The sequence below is a fragment of the Gorilla gorilla genome, chromosome 2 (genome assembly GCF_029281585.2).
Source record: "Gorilla gorilla gorilla isolate KB3781 chromosome 2, NHGRI_mGorGor1-v2.1_pri, whole genome shotgun sequence".
NCBI classification, from domain to species: Eukaryota; Metazoa; Chordata; class Mammalia; order Primates; family Hominidae; genus Gorilla; species Gorilla gorilla.
Window position 1 is genome coordinate 140,445,222 of NC_086017.1, and position 26,849 is coordinate 140,472,070.

Consider the following 26,849-nt stretch of genomic DNA (forward strand, 5'->3'; position numbering starts at 1 on the left):
GTGGCTGGCAAGGCTCCTTCGGAAGGTGGCAATAACAGTCATAGACCGGTCACATCAATTGGGTGTTTACTGCGGGCCAGTGTGTGCCACCAACCTCACACCCGAAAGCCACAAAGACTCACACCACAACGCAACGAGGCAGGGGCTCCTCCTCCTCCCTTTGTATACGGAAAGAAGCGTAGGGAGCAGAGTTGGGATGCTAGTCAGTAACCCCCTGCACCTAGCCCTTGCCCCTCCGTCTGGCTTTCCCCACTCCCGCTCCGGCGGAGCTAAGGTTAACAGACGAGGCTGTGGCTACCGGAAAGAGCGCAGGCGCAGAGCGCGGAATGCGCCTGCGCAGAGCGCAGGGCGACGTGGCCAGCCGGGGCCCGGAAGTGGTCCCTGTAAAACCACTGTGGCACCGCTACTCCGTGCCGCGCCCGTCGAGCATTGCGTTGCTGCATTGCGCCCCACCGACTCCACTATGTTGAAGAAATTCGACAAGAAGGATGAGGAGTCAGGTGAGGGGGCCAGGCCTGGGTCTGAGGGAGGCCGGACCCCCACTCGCCGAACCTTCCTTCTGCTTCTCTGTCCTGACCCGGAGGCTGAGGCCCAGTGAGGGGCAGGGGCTTGTGCCAGGGTCCACAGCTAGTCAGTGGCAGGCCTCGGAGAGCCCGAGCATGCGCGGCTGTCTCACTCTTGTAAGCTCGGACTGCAATTTTCTGGGTGACCTTGGGCGCGACAGACACCCCCTCCAGGCCTCAATTTACCCATCTGTCAAAGGAGGGGACCAGGCCGAATGTTCTCTTGTTACTTTCTTCGTCCAACCTCTTGGGATTCGCTGGGGCTACGTTGGTGCTGGCCAAACTGGGGTGTAACCTGCGGAGCCAGCGTCCTGTGACTGGGAACTCTGACCCCATCATTCATTTATTCAGCAAAGTATATTGAGCAGTTACTGTATGCCAGGTACTGTACGGTGTCCTGGATACTGCAACAGAGCAAGTGGGACACTCAGTGCCTGAGCTGGGAATATTAGAATGGTTGCACCCACGACAGAGGAGACAGACATCAACCAGATAATCACACGTGTAATTATTTGCAAATGTGTCATCTGCTATGAAGGAACTAGTTACAACGAGATGGTGGTCCCTGGCACATAGGGACTTAGTTAATTACAAGTTATATAAATGAACACAAGACATGGCACCATGAGAAGCACAGGACTGTACCAGGGCTGCTGGGAGATTGTGAGTGGTTTGGGGTAGAGTGGAGCCCACCTGCTTGCAGGAGACTAGTAGGATCCCTAGACAGATTGTAGAGGCTTGATTGCCGTTCCTGAGGAGTTTGAACTTTACTAGATTTACTAGGAAGGGACATCTTCCCTTTACCTATGTCTGGGAGAGTTTTGAAGTTCAGAGTCACAACCTACCTTCTCCATTGTCCTTGACTGTAGGTGGAGGCTCCAACCCATTCCAGCACCTTGAGAAGAGTGCCGTACTCCAGGAGGCAAGTGACATTTGCTCCCCTCTAGCTTCCATCATAAATATTCACCACCAATGCAACTGAAATACCAACACATTCAAAGTGTTGTTTCAAAGAGCAACATGGGAGAAAACTTGTGCCTGGAAGTTTTCTGGAAGACAGGAAAACTTTGTTTCTGGAGAGACTTAGTTATGCTTACTTCTTTTTTTTTTTTTTTTTTTTTTTCTGAGACGGAGTCTTGCTCTGTCGCCCAGGCTGGAGTGCAGTGGCGTGATCTCGGCTCACTGCAAGCTCCGCCTTCCAGGTTCACGCCATTCTCCTGCCTCAGCCTCCCAAGTAGCTGGGACTACAGGCGCCCACCACCACACCCGGCTAATTTTTTGTATTTTTAGTAGAGACGGGGTTTCACCGTGTTAGCCAGGACGGTCTTGATCTCCTGACCCCGTGATCCACCCGCCTCGGCCTCCCAAAGTGCTGGGATTACAGGCTTGAGCCACTGCGCCTGGCCTCTCTATTTAAAAATTTAAAAAATTTCTCTATTTAAAGTTAATTCCAAAGCTAAGGAAACTGGTTTAAAACTATCACCTCAGCTAGACTGTGGCCATTAAGCAGGTAGAGATTTTGCCTGACTTGTTTATTTTTATTATATATATATTTTATATATATATATATATATTTTTTTTTAGAAGGCGTCTCTTGTTGCTCAGGCTGGAGTGCAGTGGCACGATCTCGGCTCAACTGCAGCCTCTGCCTCCTGGGTTCAAGCAATTTTCCTGTCTCAGCCTCCCGAGTAGCCGGGACTACAGGCACACGCCACTATGCCTGGCTGATTTTTATATTTTTAGTAGAGATGAGGTTTCACCATGTTGGCCAGGCAGGAGAATGGTGTGAATACCTGACCTCTTGATCCGCCCGCCTCGGCCTCCCAAAGTGCTGGGATTATAGGCGTGAGCCCCCGCGCCCGGCCACTTCTCTTTTTTTTTTTTGAGATGGAGACTCGCTGGTGTCAGCCTGGAGTGGAGTGCAATGGCATGATCTTGGCTTGCTGCAACCTCCGCCTCCTGGGTTCCAGCAATTTTCCTGCCTCGGCCTCCCGAGTAGCTGAGATTACAGGTGCCCACCACCATGCCTGGCTAAGTTTTGTGTTTTTAGTACAGACGGGGTTTCACCATGTTGGCCAGGCTGGTCTCGAACTCCTGACCTCAGGTGATCCACCTGCCTCGGCCTCCCAAAGTGCTAGGATTACAGGCGTGAGCTACTGCGTCCAGCCGCTTCTTTCTTTATTGTTGTCGTTCATTGTTTCTGTTTCCAGTTAGCAGATGGTTGCTAAGTATCTGCTAGTCAATAGGTTAGCACATCCCTAACTAATATTTACACGAGAGTCTAAGAATAATTAGTAGTTGATTAAAGAACAACAAACCCTTTCCTTATGAAAATAACCTTGTTGCATACCCAGAAAGCCCTGTTTAGACAAGTCAGTTTACCCTGAGGCTTCTCAGACATTGAATATACTTGAAGGGAAATGAACTAGGCTAGAAGGTAACATCTTTGGTCACTTCTTCTTAGGCCCGTGTATTTAATGAAACTCCCATCAACCCTCGGAAATGTGCCCACATCCTCACCAAGATTCTTTATCTCATAAACCAGGTAACAGAGTGAAGCTTGGGGGTAGGGAGAATGGTGCTGGGGGATTGGAGGGGAGTGGACAAATCATGATCACTCTTAGGCTATTGGACAGCCTCTGTGTGGCTATAGACAACAGCTCAGCTCTGGGTCCCCTCAGCATCCAAGTCTCATATGTTGCCCTTGAGCCTCTTTAGGGTCTGGGGATCTGGTGTGGGGTGATCCTGAAAGAACTGCTGTCTGACCCTCTGTCCCAAGCTGAGACTTCTTTCTTGATTAACACAGGGGGAGCACCTGGGGACCACAGAAGCAACCGAGGCCTTCTTTGCCATGACCAAGCTCTTTCAGTCCAATGATGTAAGTGCCTCAACCCAGCTTTCCTTGAGAGGTGGCAGCTGTAACAAGGTGGTGGGAGGGCCAAAGAGAGCTGGCCCCACCAGTCAGTGTGGGCTGCCTTTGTGGAGATAGGAGGTATCTTCTCCCAACTCTGGCCCTTGGTGAGCCCGGGCTGATAGGGCTTTTCCCACCTATCTCCCAGCCCACACTCCGTCGGATGTGCTACTTGACCATCAAGGAGATGTCTTGCATTGCAGAGGATGTCATCATTGTCACCAGCAGGCAAGTCATGGGGTTGTGGGTGGCTCTTCTGATGGGTTCCATTGACAGACCATTTTTTTCTTGTGTGTACCAGACAATGAGACTTGGTTGCATATTGCCAGCTGCCCACCCCATGGCAGCTTCCCTGTTACCACCGCCCACCCCATGGCAGCCTCCAGGTGTGCTGTTTCTATTTTAATTCTCTGACCTTGACTTGGACACAAATGCTTCCTTTTCTTGATTTCTCTTAGTCAACCAAACCAGCTTAGAACTTTCCCAAAGACTTTCTTGAGTATAAAGAGAGAACACAAGAAAAATAAACAGAGAGTACAAGCGGTATACTGCTTACTAAGTGACTGGTGTCTGCTTTAAGCTAAGCGATTCAGGGACAGATGTGACTAAAGTGTAATCACTGCCCTTAAGAACTGGGGCTCAGTTCTCTTATTTCTTCCTGCCACAGTTTAAGGTTGGGGGGTTCATACATTGATTTGTAGGTTCAGTTAGAAAATATTGTCTGTCAGTCCCTGTGTGTAGCTCTGGGGATGTAGCAACAAAAAAGACAGACATGGCCTCTGTAGCCCCAGAATTAACAGAGAAATAACCAGGCATCAGGCCATTAAGGTAGGGTGTAATATAGTTTATCACAGAAGTGTTATGGGCTATGAGAGCAGACCAGAAGAGCATCCAGCTTGATTTGAATTACGAAAGTCCTCCCAGAGGAATGATCTAAGTGGAGTCCTGAAGGATGAGTAAGAAATAGTAGGACAGGCCAGGCACAGTGGCTCATGCCTGTAATCCCAGCACTGTATCCACAATGTAATCCACAGGCTGCGATGGGTGGATCACCTGAGGTCAGGAGTTTGAGACCATCCTGGCCAACATGGTGAAACCCTGTCTCTACTAAAAATACAAAAATTAGCCAGGTGTGGTGGCGCACACCTATAATCCCAGCTACTGGGGAGGCTGAGGCAGGAGAATTGCTTGAACTGGGGAGGTGGAGGTTGCAGTGAGCTGAGATCATGCCACTTACACTCCAGCCTGGGTGACAGAACGAGACTCCGTCTCAAAAAAAAAAAAAAAGCCAGGAGTGATGGCTCATGCCTGTAATCCCAGCAGTTTGGGAGGCCGAGGCGGGTGGATCACAAGGTCAGGAGTTCAAGACCAGCCTGGCCAACATAGTGAAACCCCGTCTCTACTAAAAATACAAAAATTAGCCGGGTATGGTGGCATGTGCCTGTAGTCCCAGCTACTGGGGAGGCTGAGGCAGTAGAGCTTGAGCCCGGGAGGTAGAGGTTGCAATGAGCCAAGATCGCACCCCATTGCACTCCAGCCTGGGCGACAAAGCGAGACTCTGTCTCAAAAAAAAAAAAAAAAGAGTAGGACAGAGTGGAGGTGAGGGGTGAGGAATGCTACAGGCTGAGGAAACAGCACATGCAAAGGCTGGAGAGGAGTGAGCATAGCCAGTTAGGGAAGTTCAAGGAGTTACATTCAGGTCACTGGCAGTAGGAAGCTATGGAAACTTTTTAGCAAAAGCAGGGGGATGACCTGTTTGGTTTTGAGTTTTATGAAACTCCCTCCAGCAGCTGTGTGGAGTTAGGCTTGGAGGGGCAGGAATAGAGGGAGAGCACTGGTTAGGAGGCTCGTGTAGTAATCTGGGCAAGGGTGGTGTTGGGAGCTGGAGAGGAGTAAACAGGCCCAGGCTCTCTGCATGCTGACAATGCCTTCTTCCCTGCAGCCTAACAAAAGACATGACTGGGAAAGAAGACAACTACCGGGGCCCGGCCGTGCGAGCCCTCTGCCAGATCACTGATGTGAGTCGTGCCGGTTCCTCCCTGCTTCCTGGCCTCTTGATTGAGGCCTCGGCATCATCTTTTGCATGCTTTGGGGTGTCCCCTATCTCACTGAGCCAGGTGATGTGGGGTGGAGGCAGTGTGCAGGAGCACATGAGAAACGCTTACTTCCTCCTCATACTCCTCTCTGCCCCCATTCCTGCACTCCTGAGAGCTGCCAAGGACTGACTGGATCTCCTTCCACCCTGCTCCTTTTGCCCACAGAGCACCATGCTGCAGGCTATTGAGCGCTACATGAAACAAGCCATTGTGGACAAGGTGCCCAGTGTCTCCAGCTCTGCCCTTGTGTCTTCCTTGGTGTGTAGTTGCTGCTGGAGCCCTGCTGGGGGTGGGGTAGAAAATTGAAGAAAATTTCAGAGTCACATTCCAGTAGGAAAAAAGAAAGTGTTTCTTTCTTTCTTTTTTTTTTTTTTGATTGAGACAGAGTCTCACTCTGTCACCCAGGCTAGAGTGCAGTGCCACGATCTCGGCTCACTGCAACCTCTGCCGCCGGGGTTCAAGTGATTCTCTTGTCTCAGCCTCTCAAGTAGCTGGGATTACAGGCGTCTGCCACTGTGCCCAGCTAATTTTTGTGTTTTTAGTAGAGACAGGGTTTCATCATCTTGGCCAGGCTGGTCTTGAACTACGGACCTCATGATCTACCCGCCTCAGCCTCCCAAAGTGCTGGGATTGCAGGCGTGAGCCACTGTGCCTGGCCTCTCTTTCTTCTTTTTTTTTTTTTTGAGACAGAGTCTCACTCTGTTGCCCAGGCTGGAGTGCAATGGCTCGATTTCAGCTCACTGCAACCTCTGTCTCCCTGGCTCAAGCGATTCACATGCCTCAGCCACCTGAGTAGCTGAGATTGCAGGTGTACACCACCACGCCCAACTGATTTTTGTATTTTTGGTATAGACGTAGTTTCACCATGTTGGCCAGGCTGGTCTTGAACTCCTGACCTCAAGTGATCCACCCGCCTCGGCCTCCCAAAGTGCTGGGATTACAAAGCAGGAGCCACCGCACCTGGCCAAAATAAAGTATTTCTGTATCTGTAAACCTGAGAGTCCCACCCTTCTCAGTGAAGACAGCCAAGAAACTCTGGGGTGATTGAAGAGAGTCGTGGGTGGATGGTGTTGACCCATACCTTGGGCAGGGACAGTGAGGGTGGGAGCATCCTGAGTTTGTCCGTGGTCTCTGAGGACCAGGACGGTGGCGAGCCCCTGAGCTGTGTCTGAGGGAAGACCAGAACTGGGCCCAGAATGTGTGATGGGGACACTTCCTACCTGCCCCTTAATGTGTCCTGTTGCCCACAGCACCTGCTGAAGTGCAGCTTTGACGTGGTCAAGCGCTGGGTGAATGAGGCTCAGGAGGCAGCATCCAGTGATAACATCATGGTCCAGGTGAGATGTGAGCAAGGGAGTGATATTTAAAACACTCAGGCAGGTGGTAAGGCACTGGCCAGTTGGCATGGACACTTGCCACCGAGATCCTTGTGACCCCTGGCCATAGCAGGCTTTAATCCTTTCGTCATTGGATCATGGGAGGAATTAGGAGGTCCTGGGTTAGAGAATCCAGGGTACCACTTGGGGCGCTTGGGTTACAGACTGCTTACCAGCTGGTGCTGAAATATTCAAGTATTTTGATAACCAGCTGAGTATTGTTTTGGAGCATATGATGTGGCAAACTTGGCCAAGGCAGGCAGAGGGCCGCCTAAATTTAGGCCTTTGCCAGCCTGGCTTTGTTATGATGTGTGGAATTATCTTGATGAGGCTTTCATCCACTTTACTCTTCCTCAGTGACCTAGGACAGCTGTTCCTTTTATCTCTCTGGGTCTTGGTTTCCTTGTCTGTAAAATATGAATGAAGGTTACTGCCTCACAAAGCAGCAAGGACGAGCTGAGATCATGCATGTAACATGTGACCCATCTGGGTCATGAGTGCCTATCGGCGCTCCCTGTGTGTTTATGTATTCCCTTTATCTCTCATCTGTCTTCTCATCCTTTGCACGATTCTTGTCTTCAGGGCCAGCTGTGGCCCCTCAAAACACTTATGAGGGCCAGATAAGCTTCCCACATAGAAGGCATCCACAGCTGCCATATCTTTGCCCCCAAATGTCGCTCCTTCAGGAAACAAAAGAGAGTATCGAGGACAGGAAATAACTATGAGACCTCACATCTTTAGAAAGGGAGTCCCTGGGCTTTTGGTCCTCCAGGCCTAGCTTTGTCAGTACCAGCCAGGAGTCTTTGGGCAAGTCAGCAAAGATTAAACTGTCTACCTTCAGGGTTGTTGTGGTTAATGCAAGATTTCATGGCTAAGGTGTCCCACACAGTGACTTACAAAACATGACAATGCTCAGGGTCTGGCTCCCGCCTTCTCTCTCTCATTGTCTGATTGAAAGCACCAGGTCTCCCACACTGCTTTCATCTTTGTGCTGTTTGTTGTCCCTTTCCATATCTGTATTTATGCTACCTGTTAGGGCTCTTGCCGAAGCGGGGGTGGGAACAAGAACCACAGATATATTTCTGTGGTTTGTGAAGCATTGTGTGGAGGGCTGTGTACACAGAGTACCTGGGGCAGTTGTCACAGCCACTCTGTGTGGTAGCTGCTACTGTGCCCATCTTAGAAATGAGAAGGCTGAAGGACCCGCCCAGGGCCACACAGCCAGTATACCCAAAAGTCATACATTTGTACTCTGTTGCTGTCTCCTGTCCTATAGTACCACGCACTAGGGCTCCTGTACCATGTGCGTAAGAATGACCGCCTAGCCGTCAATAAGATGATCAGCAAGGTCACACGGCACGGCCTTAAGTCTCCCTTTGCCTACTGCATGATGATCCGGGTGGCCAGCAAGCAGCTGGAAGAGGAGGATGGCAGGTAACGGCTCTCATCTCTCACCAGCTAGATGATGCCTCACTCATCCTACCATGCTGGGCCACCCCCAACGTTTTCTTGCCGCCCTGTGTTCTTTTGTAGCCGTGACAGCCCACTGTTTGACTTCATCGAGAGCTGCTTGCGCAACAAGCACGAGATGGTGGTGTATGAAGCCGCCTCGGCCATCGTCAATCTGCCAGGCTGCAGTGCCAAAGAGCTGGCCCCGGCTGTGTCAGGTCACTGGGCATTCCTTCACCCAGCCTCACATGTTTATGCTTGCTGGGAACTAGGCCTGGGTTCCCGGGCTAGGAGAAAGAAAGAAAATGCTCTCAAATAGGCCACACACAAGTGTTAAGGAGTCTGTACCTAGGAAGCACCTGCCCCAGACACTATGCTGAGTCCCCACTTGTATCATGTTTTGGGGGTGGGCTGCTGTTAGTTCCATCTGACTGCTGAAGAGGCTGAGGTAAGGCTCGGGTCCACTCTGGAGCCTGTCAGGTTGGCTGGCCACAGGAGGAGGCCTGGTGGAGGAACCCAGGATCTGTGAAACTGGTGCATGTGAACTGGGGCTGCACTTTTCCAGGTGAAGGAGAGAACAGTATAGAGGGTCGTTCTGAGCCTCCAGCTCCAGCACTGGAGCAGAGCAGCCTGGGTTAGAGCCCTGGCTCTGCCCCTTACCAACTGGGCAAGCCTGGCAAGGCCGCCCATCCTCTCCATGCCTTCCTTTTCTCAGATGTGGATGATAGATCATGCCTATTACATAGGGTTATATAGCCAGAAAATGTGTGATCTAGACAAATTGCTTAGAAGGCAACATGTTTGTTGTTTGCTGTTTGCTGTTTTTTGTTTTTGCTTTTTGAGACGGAGTCTCACTATGTCGCCCAGGCTGGAGTGCAGTGGTGCGATCTCAGCTCACTGCAACCTCTGCCTCCCAGGTTCAAGCGATTCTCCTGCCTGAGCCTCCCGAGTAGCTGGGACTACAGGCGCCCACCACCACGCCTGGCTAATTTTTGTATTTTTAGTTGAGATGGGGTTTCACCATATTGGCCAGGCTGTTCTCGAACTCCTGACCTCATGATCCGCCCGCCTCGGCCTCCCAAAGTGCTGGGATTACAGGCGTCAGCCACTGCGCCCAGCCGTTGTTTGCTGTTATTAAGGGGAATCCAGCAGCCTTGAGTCCTGGAGTCTTTGGTGTCTCCTCTGTGCAGGGCCCTGCTCTGGGTGTGGGAATCCCCTGTCAGGGAGGAGAAAGCCTATGAAGAGGTGCAAAGTGGTTGGTACTGGAAAGTGGATATGTCGAGAGGCTAGAAAAGGAGAGGTGCTCAGGGTGAGAAACCTGGATTCAAAGTGGAAGAGAAGAGGGGAGTGTTTTAGAACAGGCCCATGGAAAGCAAAGATGTTGTGGCAGGACAGTTAGATTTGCAGGTTTTGAGAAATGATTGGGCCTCCTGTTTTTCTGTTATTCTCTACTATAACAGTGTAAACTTGGTCAGGCAAACAGATGGAGTTCATGTTTGGAGAGAGAAGTCTCCCTTCCTCCTTAGAAATGAAGAAAGAATGAACTGCTGGGCACGGTGGCTCACGCCTGTAATCCCAGCGCTTTGGGAGGCCAAGGCGGGGGGATCACCAGGTCAGGAGTCCGAGGCCAGCCTGACCAACATGGTGAAACCCCATCTCTACTAAAAATACAAAAATTAGCCGGGCGTGGTGGTGCGCATCTGTAATCGCAGCTACTCAGGAGGCTGAGGCAGGAGAATCACTTGAACCTGGGAGGCGGAGGTTGCAGTGAGCCGAGATCGCGCCACTGCCCTCCAGCCTGGGCGACAGAGGGAGACTCTATCTCAAAAAAAAAAAAAAAAAAAAAAAGAAATGAAAAAAGAAGTAATGAATTCAGTCACTGATTTGGGTATTCATTCATTCTTATTATATCCCGCATATTTCCAGAATAATGAAAGATGTAAATAAAGTAGGGTCTTCAAAATAAGCATTAAGAAAAAATTTTTTTTGAGTATTAGAGAATAAAAGCCAAGTTATGAAGAAAGGAACATAGATATTCCAGAAAACAGTAGTCATCTTCGCTCCTATGATTGAGTGCCAAATTTAGCTCTGAGCTTCCGGGCAGCCAGGGCAAGGGAGGGATATGGTACCCGAATGGCTCTCATCTAGTTAAAGGAAATAAACCATTTGTTTAAGTGAGGACTTTGTTCTTCAGCACTTAGTGCCAAGGGGGAAGTTCTGTTGGATCCTGTAGACACAGTAGGAGAGAGGAGTGGAATATTACTTCACAGAGGTTAAGGGCTTAGGCTGCAGGTGCAGGCAGTCTTGGAATTTAATCTTGGTTCTGCCACTTACTGGCTGCCAACCTAATAAAGTTTGTTTGCTTTCCCCTTTGTGCCTCAGTCTGCTTATCTGTAAAGTGGGCTAGTGGTGGCTGCAAGCTATAGAAGTGAGGCATGTCCACTGTATAGCACAGCACCTGGCACACAGCAGATGCCCAGTGAATAACAGCCCTCACTGGAACCCCTGGGTGCTCACAGACATTATGGCCTCTGTCCATGGCTCAGGTGTGCAGGGTGAGGGGAGCTCTCTGTCTTGGGTTGGGATGGGGGTGTCAGCAGGGAAATGAGCTGAGCAGAGGGTTTGAGTCAGAACAGCAGCCCCCGGTTTTCCCAGCTGCCCAGCAGTGAAGGCAACCTGACATGTGGCATTCATCTCCCCACAGTGCTCCAGCTTTTCTGTAGCTCACCCAAGGCTGCTCTCCGCTATGCTGCTGTTCGTACCCTCAATAAGGTAAGAGTCCAGGTTGGGGGTTGGAGGAAGCTGTCTGATCCAACTGGAGGTGTGTCCTAGCCTCTGACCTGGCTGGGAAGGATAATAGCCCTGGTCACAGTTAGTTTCTTCTAGATGGTGAGATGATCTCATCCAAAGGACTTCTGACTGGGCCAAACTATCAAATGTAGTGACAGCATTGGGGTCCTGCCCTCTCTGTCACTGTCCTCCCAAAACAGGTTGCCATGAAGCATCCGTCAGCTGTGACAGCTTGTAATCTGGATCTGGAGAACCTGGTCACAGATTCAAACCGCAGCATTGCCACGCTGGCCATCACCACCCTCCTTAAGACGGGCAGTGAGAGCAGCATCGACCGCCTCATGAAGCAGATCTCCTCCTTCATGTCAGAAATCTCGGATGAATTCAAGGTACCTGCTACCCCCAGGACACCCACGGCCCCCAGAGGAAGGAGCTCTGTCCCTGCTCTCTGTGGCCACAGCCTTCCTGCCAGGACTGACCTGAGGGGCTGGTCAGCCTTGAGGACTAAGAGGAGGCCAGCAGTTTGCTCTGCAGAGACTTGGCCTTCCGAGAAATGTGTGTAGTCCTGCCTCCAGGCCTCCATCCATATCGTCCCCTTGTACTGAAAGAACAGTAGTTTCCAGGCCAGTTAAGGGTTCATTGATTTGTTGTCCAAGTATTTCTTGAGCACTTGCTGTCTGCTATGTAGAGTGACAAAAAGGGAACATAGCAGTGAACAAAGCAGGTGACTGCCCTCCTGGAGCTTCCTTTCTAAGGATGGGAGAGGAACAGTAAACAGGTAAAGAAAGGAGTAGACTAGATCATCTCAGGCATGGGTACTGCAGTCAAGAGTGTAGAAATACAGCAGGGATGATCCTAGGAAGAGCACAGTCTGGGAAGGCCCTTCTGGAGGGTGACATTTGAGCTCAAACCTGAATCAGTGCAAAGAACCAGGAGGAAAGGCAGGAGCAAGTCAAGGAGAGAGAAGGCCAGTGGGCGGAAGAGCTGTGGGGCCAGTGCAGGTGACAAAGTCAGAATAGACAGGGCTCAATCATGTAAGGCCCATGGTCAGGTAAAGAGTTTTAATTGCAAGGAAGACATTGGAAAGGTGTTCTTTTGGGGCAGGAGGAAGGATGTGAATATTTTTTGAGCTTATATTTTGAAATAATTCATAGGAAGTTACAAAGAAATATACTGAGAAGTCCTATGCACCCCTCCATCAACCCTCTCCTACAGTGCCAGCATCCTATACTAGCACAGGACAATGTCAACCAGGAAAGTGACACTGGCATGACCCATAGAGCTCATTCAGATTTCACCAGCTACACAGGCAACTCCTGTGTGTATATATGTGAAGTTCTATGCAAGCTGTCATGTGGAGACTTTCAAAATTGCCACCACAGTGAAGACACTCAACTATCCATCTCCACAAGACTCTCGTTACCTCTTCATAGTCACGCCCATTCCTACCTCTCTATCCCTAACCCCTGGCAGCCATTAATTTGTTCTCAATTTCTGTAATTCTGTTATTTCACAACTGTTAATTCATAGAACAATGAAGTACGTCACCGGAGAGTTTTAATCAGAGCAAACAATAATATGAATAATGTGGTAAATTCTATAGTGTGGGTTATGCAAAGTAGGCAGCAGTCTACTCTGCCTGTGGGTTACAAGAATGCTTTGCAGGCTGAAATGACACAGTGAGATTTGCATACTAGATCCTTCTGGGGCTGGGCACGGTGGCTCATGCTTGTAATCTCAGTGCTTTGGGAGGCCAAGGAGGGAGGATCACTTGAGGCCTGAATTTTGAGACCAGTCTGGGCAACGTAGCAAGACCTCATCTCTACAAAATTTTTTTTTTTTTTTTGAGTCGGAGTCTCGCTCTGTTGCTCAGGCTGGAGTGCAGTGGTGTGACCTCAGCTCACTGCAAGCTCCGCCTCCCGGGTTCACGCCATTCTTCTGCCTCAGCCTCCTGAGTAGCTGAGACTAGAGGCGCCCGCCACCATGCCCAGCTAATTTTTTGTATTTTTTAGTAGAGACGGTGTTTCACCATGTTAGCCAGGATGGTCTCGATCTCCTGACCCACCTTGGCCTCCCAAAGTGCTGGGATTACAGACGTGAGCCACCGCACTCGGCCTACAGAAAATTTTTTTAAAAATTAGCCATGTGTGGTGATGCGCACCTGTAGTCCCAGCTACTCTGGAGGCTGAGGTGTGAGGATCACTTGAACCCAGGAGTTCGAGGCTGCAGTGAGCCATGATCATGCCACTGCACTCCAGCCTGGGTGACAGAGTGAGACCTTGTCTCAAAAAAAAAAAAATTGGCTGGGCGCGGTGGCTTATGCCTGTAATCACAGCACTTTGGGAGGCTGAGGTCGGCAGATCACTTGAGATCAGCAGTTTGAGATCAGCCTGGCCAACATGGTGAAACCCTGTCTCTACTAAAAAAATTAAAAAATTAGCTGGTGTAGTGGCTCACACCTGTAGTCCCAGCTACTCCGGAGGCTGAGGTAGGAGAGTCGCTTGACCTGGCCTGGAGGTGGAGGTTGCAGTAAGCCGAGATGGTGCCACTGCACTCCAGACGGAGCGAGACTCCGTCTCAAAAAAAAAAAAAAAAAAAAAAAGAGTCCTTCTGGAGCAGAGTGGAGGGGTGACTGGGTAAAGAGACTGCTGGAGTAATTCAGAAGGAGAGGATGGTGCCTGAACCGGCGGGAGTAGGAAAGGTGGGACAGTGCAAGAGCTTTTTGAGGGATAACGCCTGTTGGCAGGGTTGGTGTGAGGGTTGAGGGGTGGATGTCAACAGAGATGATGCCATTTTCTACTTTGAGCTGACAGTGGTGCTCTTGACTAGTTTGCAGGAGGAGGAAAAGATGGGGTATTGGATGAGGGAGGGGGAAGGAGATGGAGATGTTTGTGGTTGCAGACATGTGGAGTTTGAAGTGCTGTGGGCGCCAGGTGGAGTTGTCTGGCAGGCAGTTGGAAATGGCAGGTCTTAAGCTCAGACAGGAGATAAATATTGGGAGTCAGTGGCATATAAGAGGCGGTTAAAGCCATGGGAGGGGATAAGATTGCCGAAGAGACTGTGAGAAGAGAAGCGGCCAAGGACAGAATACCCCAGAGACACGCTTAACCAAAAAGGAGCCAGAGGAGATGATGGGTGGGAACCATCAGTGGGAGCCGGTGGTAGGGAGAGAAGCAGGACAGGTTGGGTGGAGGGGACTCGGAGACTTAAGAAGCCTGAGTAGAAGAGCAGAGTTTGGGGGACCCAGAGTCTGAGAGTCTGACACTGGGGCTGTTGGCACTGCCTTGGGTGGGCTCAGGGATTGTGCCCTTCAAGCGTGGAGTTGAGTTCCTCTGGTCTCCTTGCCCTTGTGTCATGCCCAAGGCCTGGCCTTACCTAAGGAAGGACTCAGTGGGCACTCAGGGAACTGAGTCACCCCATCTTGGTGGCAGGGCCTGCTGCTCATGCATGTCTATTTCATTCAGGTGGTGGTTGTCCAGGCCATCAGTGCCCTGTGTCAGAAATATCCTCGCAAACACGCCGTCCTTATGAACTTCCTGTTCACCATGCTGCGGGAAGAGGTAAGAGTCAGGGGCATTTGGGGGATGCCAGGTCTCCTGGTGCAGGGAGTGACCTGACCACTGGTTCCATGCTCAGCTTTGTGCGTGTGCTTATGTTAGCCTGTTAACCAACTGGTTTTCATGGTGCCTGCAACCCTTTAAACTCCTTGTGGACATGTAAACACGTACCAATTGCTAGTAATTGCAGTAATAACTATGACTCACCAGCCTGACTTTAAAAACTGGATGTCCTGAGGTGATGCTTGTGCAGAAGATGGGAAAATGCATGTTCTTTTCTGGTGGACTCTAGTGCAGAAATATTCTAGACCATTCCAGGAGCTCTAGGAGTGGTTTCTTGTGAAACTGGTGCTAATAATACGACATTGGTTCTATTTCTGTTCCTGACGTGAATTACTGATTCACTTATGCCACCTTTCTTGGACGTCTCAACAAAATGGGTTAATTCTTAGGAGCAATAGCAGATGTTCATGGAGTAGATTTGTTCCTCAGATACATGGTACCCCTTTCACCCAGCCCCAGAGTGGCCCATGGACTAGGCAGTAGAGGAGCCATTGCCTTGAGTGTCTTTGCGTTTCCCAAGAATGTTGTTGTAGAAGGGCACTAATGTTTAGTGAGTCGTCAGCTAATGGGCCCAGCACTTTGGTGATTGTGTTTGTTTTTTTTAAGTAGAGATGGGGTCTTGCTGGGTTGCCCAGGCTGGTCTCAAACTCCTGGCTATAAGTGATCTTCCCACCTTAGCCACCCAAATTCTGGGATTACAGGTGTGAGCCATCGTGCCTGGCCAGGCCTAGCACTTTGGAGACACTGTATGCATGATAGCAGTTTGTTTTTTTTTTTCTTTTGAGTAGGAGTCTCGTTCTGCTGCCCAGGCTGGAGTGCAGTGGTGCGGTCTTGGCTCACTGCAACCTCCACCTCCTGGGTTCAAGTGATTCTCCTGCCTCAGCCTCCCGAGTACCTGGGACTACAGGTGCCCCCCACCACGCCCAGCTAATTTTTTATATTTAGTAGAGACGGGGTTTTACCATGTTGGTCAGGCTGGTCTCAAACTCTTGACCTCAGGTGATCCACCCACCTTGGCCTCCCAAAGTGCTGGGATTACAGACGTGAGCCACTGCGCCCGGCCTCCATCTGTCACCCAGGCTGGAGTGTGGTGGTGTGATCACGGCTCACTGCAGCCTCAACCTCCTGGGATCAAGCAATCGTCTCACCTCAGACCCCCAAGCAGCTGGAATTATAGGCATGCACCACCATGCCCAGCTAATTTTTCTATTTTTTGTAGTGATGGGGTCTCTCCATGATGCCCAGGCTGATTTCGAACTCCTGAGCTCAAGTGGTCCGCCCACCTCAGCCTCTCAAAGTGCTGGGATTATAGGTGTGAGCCACTGCACCTGACCAGCCTTTTGTTTGACAGGAAAGAGTGATAGAGGCCCAGAGAACCAAGTGCCCTGTCTCCAAGTTCTGTGTTTGGACAACTGTCCTTGGTCCAGCTCAGGTCTTCAACTCTTTTCTGGAGAGAGCAGGCTCCTTGCTTAGCTCAGCTTCTCTTTGCAGGGTGGCTTTGAGTATAAGCGCGCTATCGTGGACTGCATCATCAGCATCATTGAAGAGAACTCAGAGAGCAAGGAGACAGGGCTGTCACATCTGTGCGAGTTCATCGAGGACTGCGAGTTCACAGTGCTGGCCACCCGTATTCTACATCTCCTGGGCCAGGAGGGGCCCAAGACCACCAACCCCTCAAAGTACATCCGCTTCATCTATAACCGAGTGGTCTTGGAGCATGAGGAGGTCCGGGCAGGTAGGTCTGAGCCAGGGCTGAACTTGGAAACTTAGCTTACCCTTGAATAAATGTCCCAGCAAAGGGACCTGAGCCTCCAGTGGGGATTTGTGCACTCAGTGTTCTTGCTGCACAAGCTATTTTTCATAATATTGTAGGCAGGACCTTACATGTCATCTAGTTGAACGGTTCTTTGTTTTTTGTTTTTGTTTTTTTGAGATGGGGTCTCGCTCTGTCACCAGGCTGGAATGCAGTGGCGCAATCTCAGCTCACTGCAACCTCTGCCTCCCGGGTTCAAGCGATTCTCCTGCCTCAGCCTCCCGAGTAGGTGGGACTACAGGTGTGCGCCATCATGCCCAGCTAATTTTTGTATTTTTAGTAGAGATGGGATTTCACCATGTTGGCCAGGACGGTCTCGATCTCTTGACCTCATCATCTGCCCGTCTCGGCCTCCCAAAAGTGCTGGGATTACAGGCGTGAGCCACCGTGCTCGGCCATGGTTCTTAACCCCTATAATTTTTTTAAGTATTTTTTTAATTGAGACTGGGTCTTGCTATGTTGTCCAGGCTGGTCACGAACTCCTGGGCTCAAGCTATCCTCCTGCCTCAGTCTCTGAAAGTGCTGGGATTACAGAGCCACTGTGCCTTGCCTTAAGTGATTTTTTTTTTTTTTAACTTTCACTATATGTTGATGTTTAGCTAAAAAACAAAAAGCTTTGTTGAGATATAATTCACATGCCATAAAATTCACCCATTTATATAAAATTTACAATTCAGTGAGCAACCTTCCTATTCTTTATTTTTAATTTCTTTTCATGCCCCCACTGGACAGATTTTCTTCTTTCAGCAATAAATGATCTTTAAGTAATTGTTCCCTTTCTCATTTATATTATTCTGAGCCTTAACTGCAAATTGACGCCATTTGGATATGGAAGGTGAGGAGCTTTACATTATAGCGAGCTTCTGTGACCTCATCATGGTTAATTTGAAATTAGCTCCTGGAACCTTAGAATGGAAGCTACTAATCCCATCTGGCACCCTTCTCCATTAAATAGATAAGGAAGTTGAGGCCTGGGATGGTGCCAAGATCCACCCAAAGCCACTCACTGTGTTGGTAGTGACTTTGGGCCTCCTGGCTTGAGACTTCTTGCCTCTGGGGCTCTTCTGCCTGAAGACCCATTCTGAGTGCTGGAAGTGCTCAAACAGTGAGTTGTCAGGGTGCATTGGGTAAATCACATTCGCTTCCTAAACACAGGTGCTGTGAGTGCTCTGGCCAAGTTTGGAGCCCAGAATGAAGAGATGTTACCCAGTATCTTGGTGTTGCTGAAGAGGTGAGTCTAGGCCCAGGGGCCCTAATGGGAACAGTGTTCCCTTGGACCCAAGCAGCTTTCCTTTGTCTTTATTTTTTTTTTAACTGAAAAGGGAGAGAAAAGTTATACAGCTACTGATTGTAGAAAAAAAAGAGAAAGCATAGAAAAGCATGAAAAACAATGCTGTGCAAATTGCACCAACCAGATGTGACAATTGGTAACTTGAATTATTTTGTCCATTTTTTAAAAATAGCTCTATTGAGGCCGGGCATAGTGGCTCCCGCCTGTAATCCCAGCACTTTGGGAGGCCAAGGCGGGTGGATCACAAGGTCAGGAGATTGAGACCGCCCTGGCTAACACAGTGAAACCCCGTCTCTACTACAAATACAAAAAATTAGCCAGGTGTGGTGGCGGGTGCCTGTAGTCCCAGCTACTTGGGAGGCTGAGGCAGGAGAATGGTGTGAACCTGGGAGATGGAGCTTGCAGTGAGCTGAGATCATGCCCCGCATTCCAGCCTGGGTGACAGAGCGAGACTCCAGCTCAAAAAAAAAATAGCTCTATTGAGATATAATTCACATACCATACAATTTACCCATTTAAGATGTGTAGTTTGATGGGTTTTAGCATATTCACAGAGTGATGGAACCATCACCACAACCTGAGTTTAAAACATTTCATCACCCCAAAGGGAACTCAGTGTTCATGAGTGTGGCCTCTCCTCACTCCCTCCACCCTCCGCCTGGGGCCACCACTAGTCTACTTGTTATCCCTATGGACTTGCCTCTAATGAAGCCCTGCAGGATCCCTCCTGCCATCCCTGCTGGGTCCCAGTCAGGACCACCTTGTGTCCTGGCTGCAGGTGTGTGATGGATGATGACAATGAAGTAAGGGACCGAGCCACCTTCTACCTAAATGTCCTGGAGCAGAAGCAGAAGGCCCTTAATGCAGGCTATATCCTAAATGGTGAGTCATTCCCTGGCTATCTTGGACTCAGCACCTTACTGGAGCTGTGGTTCTCATCACTCCCTGGGCAGGGGAAATCAGAGGCAAGATGCTCTTGGCTGGACTTGCCTGGCAACCTCATGGCATCATGGTGACCTCAGGAGGTCCCGGGTCATTCAGGTCACATCTGAATTGGGTGGAAATTGTCCAGTGAATTGAAATGCTCATCATTAATAAAAACTTTATTTTTACAGTACTTTACCCTTTACAAGTTACTTTGTATATATGTTTATTCCCCACACCTACCCTGTAAGGGAGGATGTGTCTGAGAATGCAGAGGCTTAGAGAATAAAGTGATTTTCTCAGGGTCATACCACTTAGGACTTGTAACTTCGGGATCCCAGGGCCTCCATGGTGGTCCCTGGTGCACATTTTGCTCTATCTGCCAGGCATGGTGACCTCTCTTCACCTCCAGGTCTGACTGTGTCCATCCCTGGTCTGGAGAGGGCTCTGCAGCAGTACACTCTAGAACCATCAGAAAAACCTTTTGACCTCAAGTCTGTGCCCCTGGCCACGGCGCCCATGGCAGAGCAGAGAACAGGTAACATTTATACTCCTCCCAGAGGCCATCAGGGCCAGGCCTCTGTTGGAGGGTCTGCATTGGCTGCAAAGCCACTAACCTAACTAGGGTGGGTGGCAGTTATGCTGGGAGGAGGAAATGATCTTTTCCACCTCTGGCTCCAGAAAATAGAGACACACATACACACAGACGTGGGCTCTCTCACATGTCTTGTGCTTCCCACTCTCAGGAGGGTTAGTATTTATAATCCCTGAGTAACAGCACTGGGGTCACCACCACACTGCCCCATGACTCCAGCTGTTGGTCATCACGTGTATAATTTGCTCCTGCAGAAAGTACCCCCATCACAGCAGTCAAACAGCCTGAGAAAGTGGCAGCTACCAGGCAGGAGATCTTCCAGGGTGAGTCACAGTGGTTGGGGGATGCTTGGGACCTGGGCTTAGTTTCCTCAGGGGGATCAAGAGTAAGAACTGTCATTTATTGGTCTCTCCTGAGTGCTAGGCCCTTGAGATGCTTTAGACCTACTATCACATTTGACCCTCAGGTGGTGGTTGTTGGGTTCCTTCAATATCTGAGGAATTGGAAGTTCAGAGAGAGAAAGTGGTAGGAGGGGCTGGAATTAAGGTCCCGATCAAACTGGCTCAGTGCTGTTACTGGGCCTCAATTTGGAGGGCTCGGGTCCCTGGAGCCCAGGCCAGTTCAGAATGTCTGAGAGAGCAGTGCTGGGGTTCAAAGACACTGGTACTTTTTGTCGGGTTCCACGTGTGTTCTGTCCACATTGTCTTGTAAGGTTTTCTTCAGGTATCCATCTGTCCTCCGGTGTTGCATTTTTAAGGGGAGAGGCTGTGTGTCTAATTGCAGATTGTTTTACCCACTGAATTCAGTAGATAAAAGCATAGACCCCTCTTCCTTCATGGGCCCTCACTTCCATCCTAGCTCTTCTGTCTTCTCTTAAACAGCCCTCTGTGCTAAATAGTTCTTCACATGTTCTGTCTTTTATTTTCTGCGTCTATCACAGCACTGAGCCCAGTGCCTGCCTTCCTCACAGTAGGTTCCCAATCAATGTTGAATTAAATGAAATCCCCCCTTCCCCATTCCATTCAGAATCATGTCTTCTATCAATATAGCATGGATCCTGAGCTAATTGGGATCGCTATAACATGAAACTTTCCATTTATATCAGTTTTCTATTGCTGCTGTAACACGTTACCACAAACTTAGTGGCTTAACACATTTATAACCTTATAGCTCTGCGGTCAGAAGTCCAAAGTGGGTTTCATTTGTTAGCAGTGCTGAGTTCTTTCAGGAGGCTCCAGGTATTGCCCCCTTGCCTTTTCCAGCTACTAGAGGTGGCCCGTATCCTTGGCTCGTCGCCCCTTCCACCGCCTTTAAGGGCCCTTCTAGGGCAGAAGGTCAGAGTAGAGTGATTTGAAGAGGCCACACTCCTGGCCTTTTCAAATCTCTCTACTCTGACCTTCTGCCCTAGAAGGGCCCTTATGATTACACTGGCCCCCCCTGGATAATCCAGGATAACCCCTAGCTCAAGATCCTTAATTTAATCACATCTACAAAGTCCCTTTTACCATGCAAGGTAACATAGTTGCAGGTTCTGGGAATTAGCTTGTGGGCATGTTGGGGTCATTATTCTGTCACACCTTCCAAGGAAGTCTCCTAAGCCGCTTAAAGGGTAACAATTCCATTTTTAAACAATCATCCAAAAGCCTCACATTTACTAATCACATACATGTTCAGTTCCAAGAACTTTCCTAGATCTTGAATTTATTGCCTCATTTGTCTTTACAACAACGCTGTGATCAAGATAATGGTATCAGTTTTATTGATGAAGAGTCTGAAACCCTACCGACAGAATCCCCCAGGTAGTAAGTATCAGGCCCAAAACTCTGACTCCCAAGAAAATAAATATCAATAGAAAAGCACTCTGGTGGTTGATGGTCATGGTGGCCCAAAAGTTCCTCCTAATATCTAGCCTGGATTGTTCTGGGCTTTTTATTGCCTGCGTATTCATTAGATTCAGTCTTCAGGCTGCAGAGGGCTGAAGTGGTCACATAGGCTGACTTTTTGTGGAGGAAAAAAGCAAAATAATAAAAATAAGGCCTACCTTTCTCTATGTCTGAAACGTGAATTGAGTACCTTCTAAGTAAAGGGAAAAATATCAGATCCATGGCCTCAAAGCACAATCCCTGTTCTCATGGAGTTCAATTAATTGGGAAGACAAGTTGAAAATCTTAGAGCAGTGGTCTTTAAATATCAGTATATATTGGAATAATCTGAGGAAACATGTTAGAAATGCAAATTCCTTGATCCTGAAACCAGAGATTCTGATGTAGTAGATTTGGGATGGAGTCTGAGTTTTTAGCAAGCTCTGCCGCCAACCCCTAGTAATTCTGATACAGTTGATCCATGGTCATAGTGCGAGGAATCCTGCCATAAAATAGGTACAAGAGTGGCAGCTGTAGCCATTATAGGTGGACACCATGTGCACACATCTGCCAGATGCCTCATTCACTTGGGTTATTCCCTTTAGTTTGCAAGGAATGCCAGGACCAGCCAGGGTTGGGTCCCATGGGCCTGTGCTTGAATCCAGTGCTTGAACCTGGCCATAGGGTGTAGGGATAGGTCTTACCAGACACAGACCATTCTAAGTTAGGTTTTCTGCAACGCTCTCATTCTGAAATATCTCTTTATTGGCCATTTGTCTTAACTGATAAATATATAGGACCAGTTTGTTATTTTGTCTGATTTTGTAGCTATAGCAGTATCGATCTTATTTTCCTAATTGTCACCTTCTTTTAAGAATCCTTGCTGGGGTAGGGGGCGGAAATCCTTGCTAAGCTTCTATAGCTGGGGGAATCTCCAATTAGGTCTAGGATTTTGTGGTCTCATATCAGTTTTTTGCTTCTGAGGTCTTTCATGGTACAACGCTCATGTTGTGCCACATGAGCGAAGTCAGGGAGATGAGAAAATGCATGGATATATTCAGGAAATAATGAGTAGCCAGTTGGGTAAACATATCTATCCATCTAAGGTAGGGTGGAACACCTTGAGAATGGTCATGGGAATTTATTAGAAACCATCAACAAGTTGGTCTGGGGATCGAGAAGCTGAGTGAATGTGGCCTGTGGATTTCAGAGCAGTTGGCAGCGGTGCCAGAGTTCCGGGGTCTTGGGCCCCTCTTCAAGTCCTCGCCTGAGCCTGTGGCCCTCACCGAGTCAGAGACGGAGTATGTCATCCGCTGCACCAAACACACCTTCACCAACCACATGGTTTTTCAGGTGAGCAAAGTGGGCTGAGGCCCTGCTGGGGCATGCGCCCAGGGAGTTGTCCCAGGTCTGGCAGGTCCTATAGGGTCATGGGTCCCCACACTGCATTGGTTGGGAGCCCAACTTGATGACAGAATCTGTCCCCAACAGGTCGGTCTCTCATATCTCTTGACTCGGGACATCCATGGCTCCTGATTGTCAGCATGAAGACAGGGAGCCTGGGGCAGGGGGACTGGGATGGGAATCACCTTGGTCAACAGGAAAGAGGTGGGACCTCCTGGCTTTTCCTCTGCAGCATGGCTCAGACCTAGTGCAATGTTTAAGCTCCCCTCTCTTCCCTGTTCAGTTTGACTGCACAAACACACTCAATGACCAGACCTTGGAGAATGTCACAGTGCAGATGGAGCCCACTGAGGCCTATGAGGTGCTCTGTTACGTGCCTGCCCGGAGCCTGCCCTACAACCAGCCCGGGACCTGCTACACACTGGTGGCACTGCCCAAAGAAGACCCCACAGCTGGTGAGCCCCTCTCCAGATACCACCCTATCCTCCTGGGAGCTCATGGGGTCAGGAGGAGGTGGGCAGCTGGGCACCAGCTGTTTGCCTTCTATTAGAGCTTCAGCTCCTTGATTTCAGTCCCAAGAAGAAGAATAGCTGAGTCCCAAGTGCTCTTCTTTAAAAATTTTTTTTTAAAAGAGACAGGATCTCACTAGAACTCTTGACTTTCCTGTCCTACAAGGTGGCACCCTCTGTCCAGCTTTGTGGGATTGGATGGCTCGTTGCTGCTACTAATAACATAGCAGGGGCCTAGAAAGCAGGCTGTGACCCCTGCCTGCTTGTCCCCTGCAGGAGGAGCCCATCCCCTGCAGGCTGGGGACATCCTAACTACCCAGCCTCTCTTCCCCACAGTGGCCTGCACATTCAGCTGCATGATGAAGTTCACTGTCAAGGACTGTGATCCCACCACTGGGGAGACTGATGACGAAGGCTATGAGGATGAGTATGTGGTAAGAGCCTGGTGTCAGGAAGCTCAGTTTTGTGCTGAGGCTGCAAAGCAACTCCCTTCAGGAACTGACAGTGAGACTGGAGCTGTTTTTGGCTTTTTAGCTCTTTAAAATTTTATTTTTTTATTTTTATTTTTTGAGATGAAGTTTCTCTTTTGTTACCCAGGCTGGAGTGCAGTGGCGCAATCTCGGCTCACTGCAACCTCTGTCTCCCTGGTCCAAGCAATTCTCTTGCCTCAGCCTCCCAAGTAGCTGGGATTACAGGCGCCCACCACCATGCCTGCCAAATTTTTTGTATTTTTAGTAGAGTTAGGGTTTCACCATGTTGGCTAGGCTGGTCGCGATCTCCTCACCTCAGGTGATCCACCTACCTTGGCCTCCCAAAGTGTTGGGATTACAGGCGTGAGCCACCGCGCCCGGCCTAAAATAACTTTTTAAACTTATGGAAATACATGTTCATGTGTAAAAGAAAACTTGGGAAATACAAAAACAAAATTCAAAACAAAGTATGAACAACAGGAAAACATTACTCATACTCCTTAGAGTTATTTTTGGGGGGAAGTGGTATAATTGAAATCATTCTTACAGTGTAGACCTTGCTATTTTAAAACCATAGTGTATTTTCCAGTGTCATTACAAATACTTCATAAACACAATTTTTTTAGTGGATTTAAAATACTGTTATATGTTATGTCAAAACTTGATTGACTTTTCACTCCTTTAATGTTGGGCATTTGGGTTTCCATATTTTCACTATTTATAATGCTGCATTAAATATCCCTTTAGATACAAATTTTTATCTGCATTTTAGATTATTTCTTTAGGATAGATTCCTAGAAGGAGAATAGTTGGGTCAAAGGGTAAGCATGATTTTAAGACATTTTGATTCCTCTTGTCAAATGCTTTCTGGATAAATTTGACCTGTTTGCTGTGCTGGGCAGTCCTTTCATGCACTGGAATAGCCCTTCTAAATTCTCCTATCTTAGCTCGGTGGAACTAGGTACAGGATCCTTCTGAGGTCTGACTTTGGGGCAGTGGCTCAGGGCCATCTGAGTGCAGACCATTATGCTCAGCCTGTGGATGGGGACTGTTAGAACTCCTCCTGACTAGAGGGACAGTCACAGTGGAATACAACTGACATTCGCCATTGTGTCATCCTGGAGTCACAGTTGAGGATGGATGGACCTTCCTTGAGCTGGAAATGACCCCGAGGCAGGAGCTGCCCTAAGACCAAGTGAGCTCCTTGAGAGAGCTGGGTCTGTTTGAGCCCATCCAGAGATGAAGAAAAAAAAAAAGAGAGAGAGAGAGCTGGGTCTAAGTTGTATTTATATACACTGTAAACATCGACAGGAGTAGGGCCTCAGTGAAAATCTGATGGGAGAATGAATGGGGAACCTTCATGTAGACTCAGTGGGAGTATTATGTGTCAAGTTCAGGGAAGACACAGCTGAAATGGAGATAGAGATTCAGGATCTGTCAAATCCAGAGGACACAGCTGGGGTAGGAGGTTTCTGCTAGTTTCTGCTGAACTAGAAACAGCTGCTGGTCCTGAAGAGCTCATCGTCCCCTAGGATCGACAGGCATAGGAAGCAGACCTCTGAGAATGCTATGTAATTCCCTGCATGCCAGGTACTGGAAGCACTGACACTAGGCAGGCTTAGAAGAGATGTGATCTCACAGCAGGCGGCTCTAGGCTGAATTAGTAGATTGGTACTTGGGATTAGGGTGTTTTATGTTGAAAGGATACCATTTGCCTTTGGGCACCTCAAGGATAGGTACCTGGTCAAGTTGCTCTATGTCCCCAGAGTCTAGCACAGTCCTCAGTGCCGAGCAAGCACCCGTGGAAAGAGTTGCAGGAAGGGATGTGTGGATGAGTTCAGAGCAGAGGCCCGTAGGTGTGTGGATGGGTGCCTGATTTCTACCTCCATCTCTCCAGCTGGAAGATCTGGAAGTTACTGTAGCTGATCACATTCAAAAGGTCATGAAACTGAACTTCGAAGCAGCCTGGGATGAGGTAGGGGATGAATTTGAGAAGGAGGAAACGTTCACCTTGTCTACCATCAAGACACTTGAAGGTAAAATCCTGGGAATGCCATCTCTGGCCTAATTACTGTTCAAGATCTTTGGCTACTATTGAAGTGCTCATCCCTTTTCTCTCCAAGGATCCAGGGCCATGTCTGGAGCACATATGTCAAATGCCACTTCATTAAAAGCCCTTCAGAACATGGGGGAGTGGTGGTGGCACAAAGGGCAGATAAGATGGCTTAACAATGTTGGGATTTCTCATTACAGAGGCTGTGGGTAATATTGTGAAGTTCTTGGGAATGCACCCTTGTGAGAGGTCAGACAAAGTGCCAGATAACAAGAACACCCACACGTTGCTCCTGGCTGGTAAGTGGCATTTCTAGATGGGGAGGGCCTGGATAGCTTACAGCCTGGATGCCACTGGATCCTGGGCTAAGGACTCCACTGTAAATATGGGGAGTCAAAATTCACAGCATTTAAAATTCACAAAGTATAAAATAATCTGCAGCGAAATGTTTCCTCCCTACCTTGGCTGCCAGCCATTCAGATTCCCTTCCGAGAAGCGACCAGTGTTACTATTACAAACAATACTTGTATAACCTTGCGGTTATTTTATGGCTATAAAAGCTAATAGGAACGCATTTCCTTTTTTTAACTCAAATGTTTATGTACAAATGGTATATATATTGTCCTCCGATTTGCTTTTCACTTTACATTGCATCTTAGAGATCTTCCCCGTCAATATGTAGAGCTTCCTCATTCTTTTTCTTTTAATTGTGGTAAAATATACATAAAATTCACCATTTCGACCATTTTCAAGTGTATGGTTCAGCGGCATTAAGTACATTCACACTATTGTAAAACTATGACCACCATCCATCTCCAGAACTTTTTTCATCCCAAACTGAATCCTCATTTTTTTTATAGTTGCTTAGCATTCCATTGTGTGGATGCACCACATATTCTATGGAACAGCCACTACTGATGAACATTTAGTTTGATTTCAATCTCTTGCTATTACAGATGTTACAGTAAATAATCGTGTACACACACACACACACACACACACACACACACACACAGTTTACTTTGCATGTGTACACTGAGAATATCTGTAGGATAAATTTTCCAAGGCATCACCAGCTCAAAGTGATTTGTGTTTCTCATCTTGATAAATAACTCCAAGTTGC

General features: G+C 48.7%; 1 protein-coding gene across 1 annotated transcript in view; it reads left to right on the plus strand.

Annotated features, from left to right (window-relative positions):
* The first annotated feature begins 309 nt into the window (after positions 1-309).
* The window catches only part of COPG1 (COPI coat complex subunit gamma 1), a 28,197-nt gene continuing 1,657 nt past the window's right edge, over positions 310-26,849 (plus strand). The window contains exons 1-23 of the mRNA XM_004036269.5: positions 310-500; positions 1,433-1,485; positions 3,028-3,108; positions 3,370-3,441; positions 3,623-3,702; positions 5,417-5,492; positions 5,736-5,828; positions 6,821-6,907; positions 8,223-8,380; positions 8,480-8,613; positions 11,100-11,167; positions 11,386-11,574; positions 14,650-14,745; positions 16,297-16,540; positions 17,774-17,849; positions 18,688-18,791; positions 19,246-19,371; positions 19,683-19,751; positions 22,501-22,643; positions 22,978-23,149; positions 23,540-23,637; positions 25,571-25,709; positions 25,927-26,025. Coding sequence (XP_004036317.1) covers positions 464-500; positions 1,433-1,485; positions 3,028-3,108; positions 3,370-3,441; positions 3,623-3,702; positions 5,417-5,492; positions 5,736-5,828; positions 6,821-6,907; positions 8,223-8,380; positions 8,480-8,613; positions 11,100-11,167; positions 11,386-11,574; positions 14,650-14,745; positions 16,297-16,540; positions 17,774-17,849; positions 18,688-18,791; positions 19,246-19,371; positions 19,683-19,751; positions 22,501-22,643; positions 22,978-23,149; positions 23,540-23,637; positions 25,571-25,709; positions 25,927-26,025 — 2,494 coding nt within the window. The 5' untranslated portion in view covers positions 310-463. The remainder of the gene's footprint in view (positions 501-1,432; positions 1,486-3,027; positions 3,109-3,369; positions 3,442-3,622; positions 3,703-5,416; positions 5,493-5,735; positions 5,829-6,820; positions 6,908-8,222; positions 8,381-8,479; positions 8,614-11,099; positions 11,168-11,385; positions 11,575-14,649; positions 14,746-16,296; positions 16,541-17,773; positions 17,850-18,687; positions 18,792-19,245; positions 19,372-19,682; positions 19,752-22,500; positions 22,644-22,977; positions 23,150-23,539; positions 23,638-25,570; positions 25,710-25,926; positions 26,026-26,849) is intronic.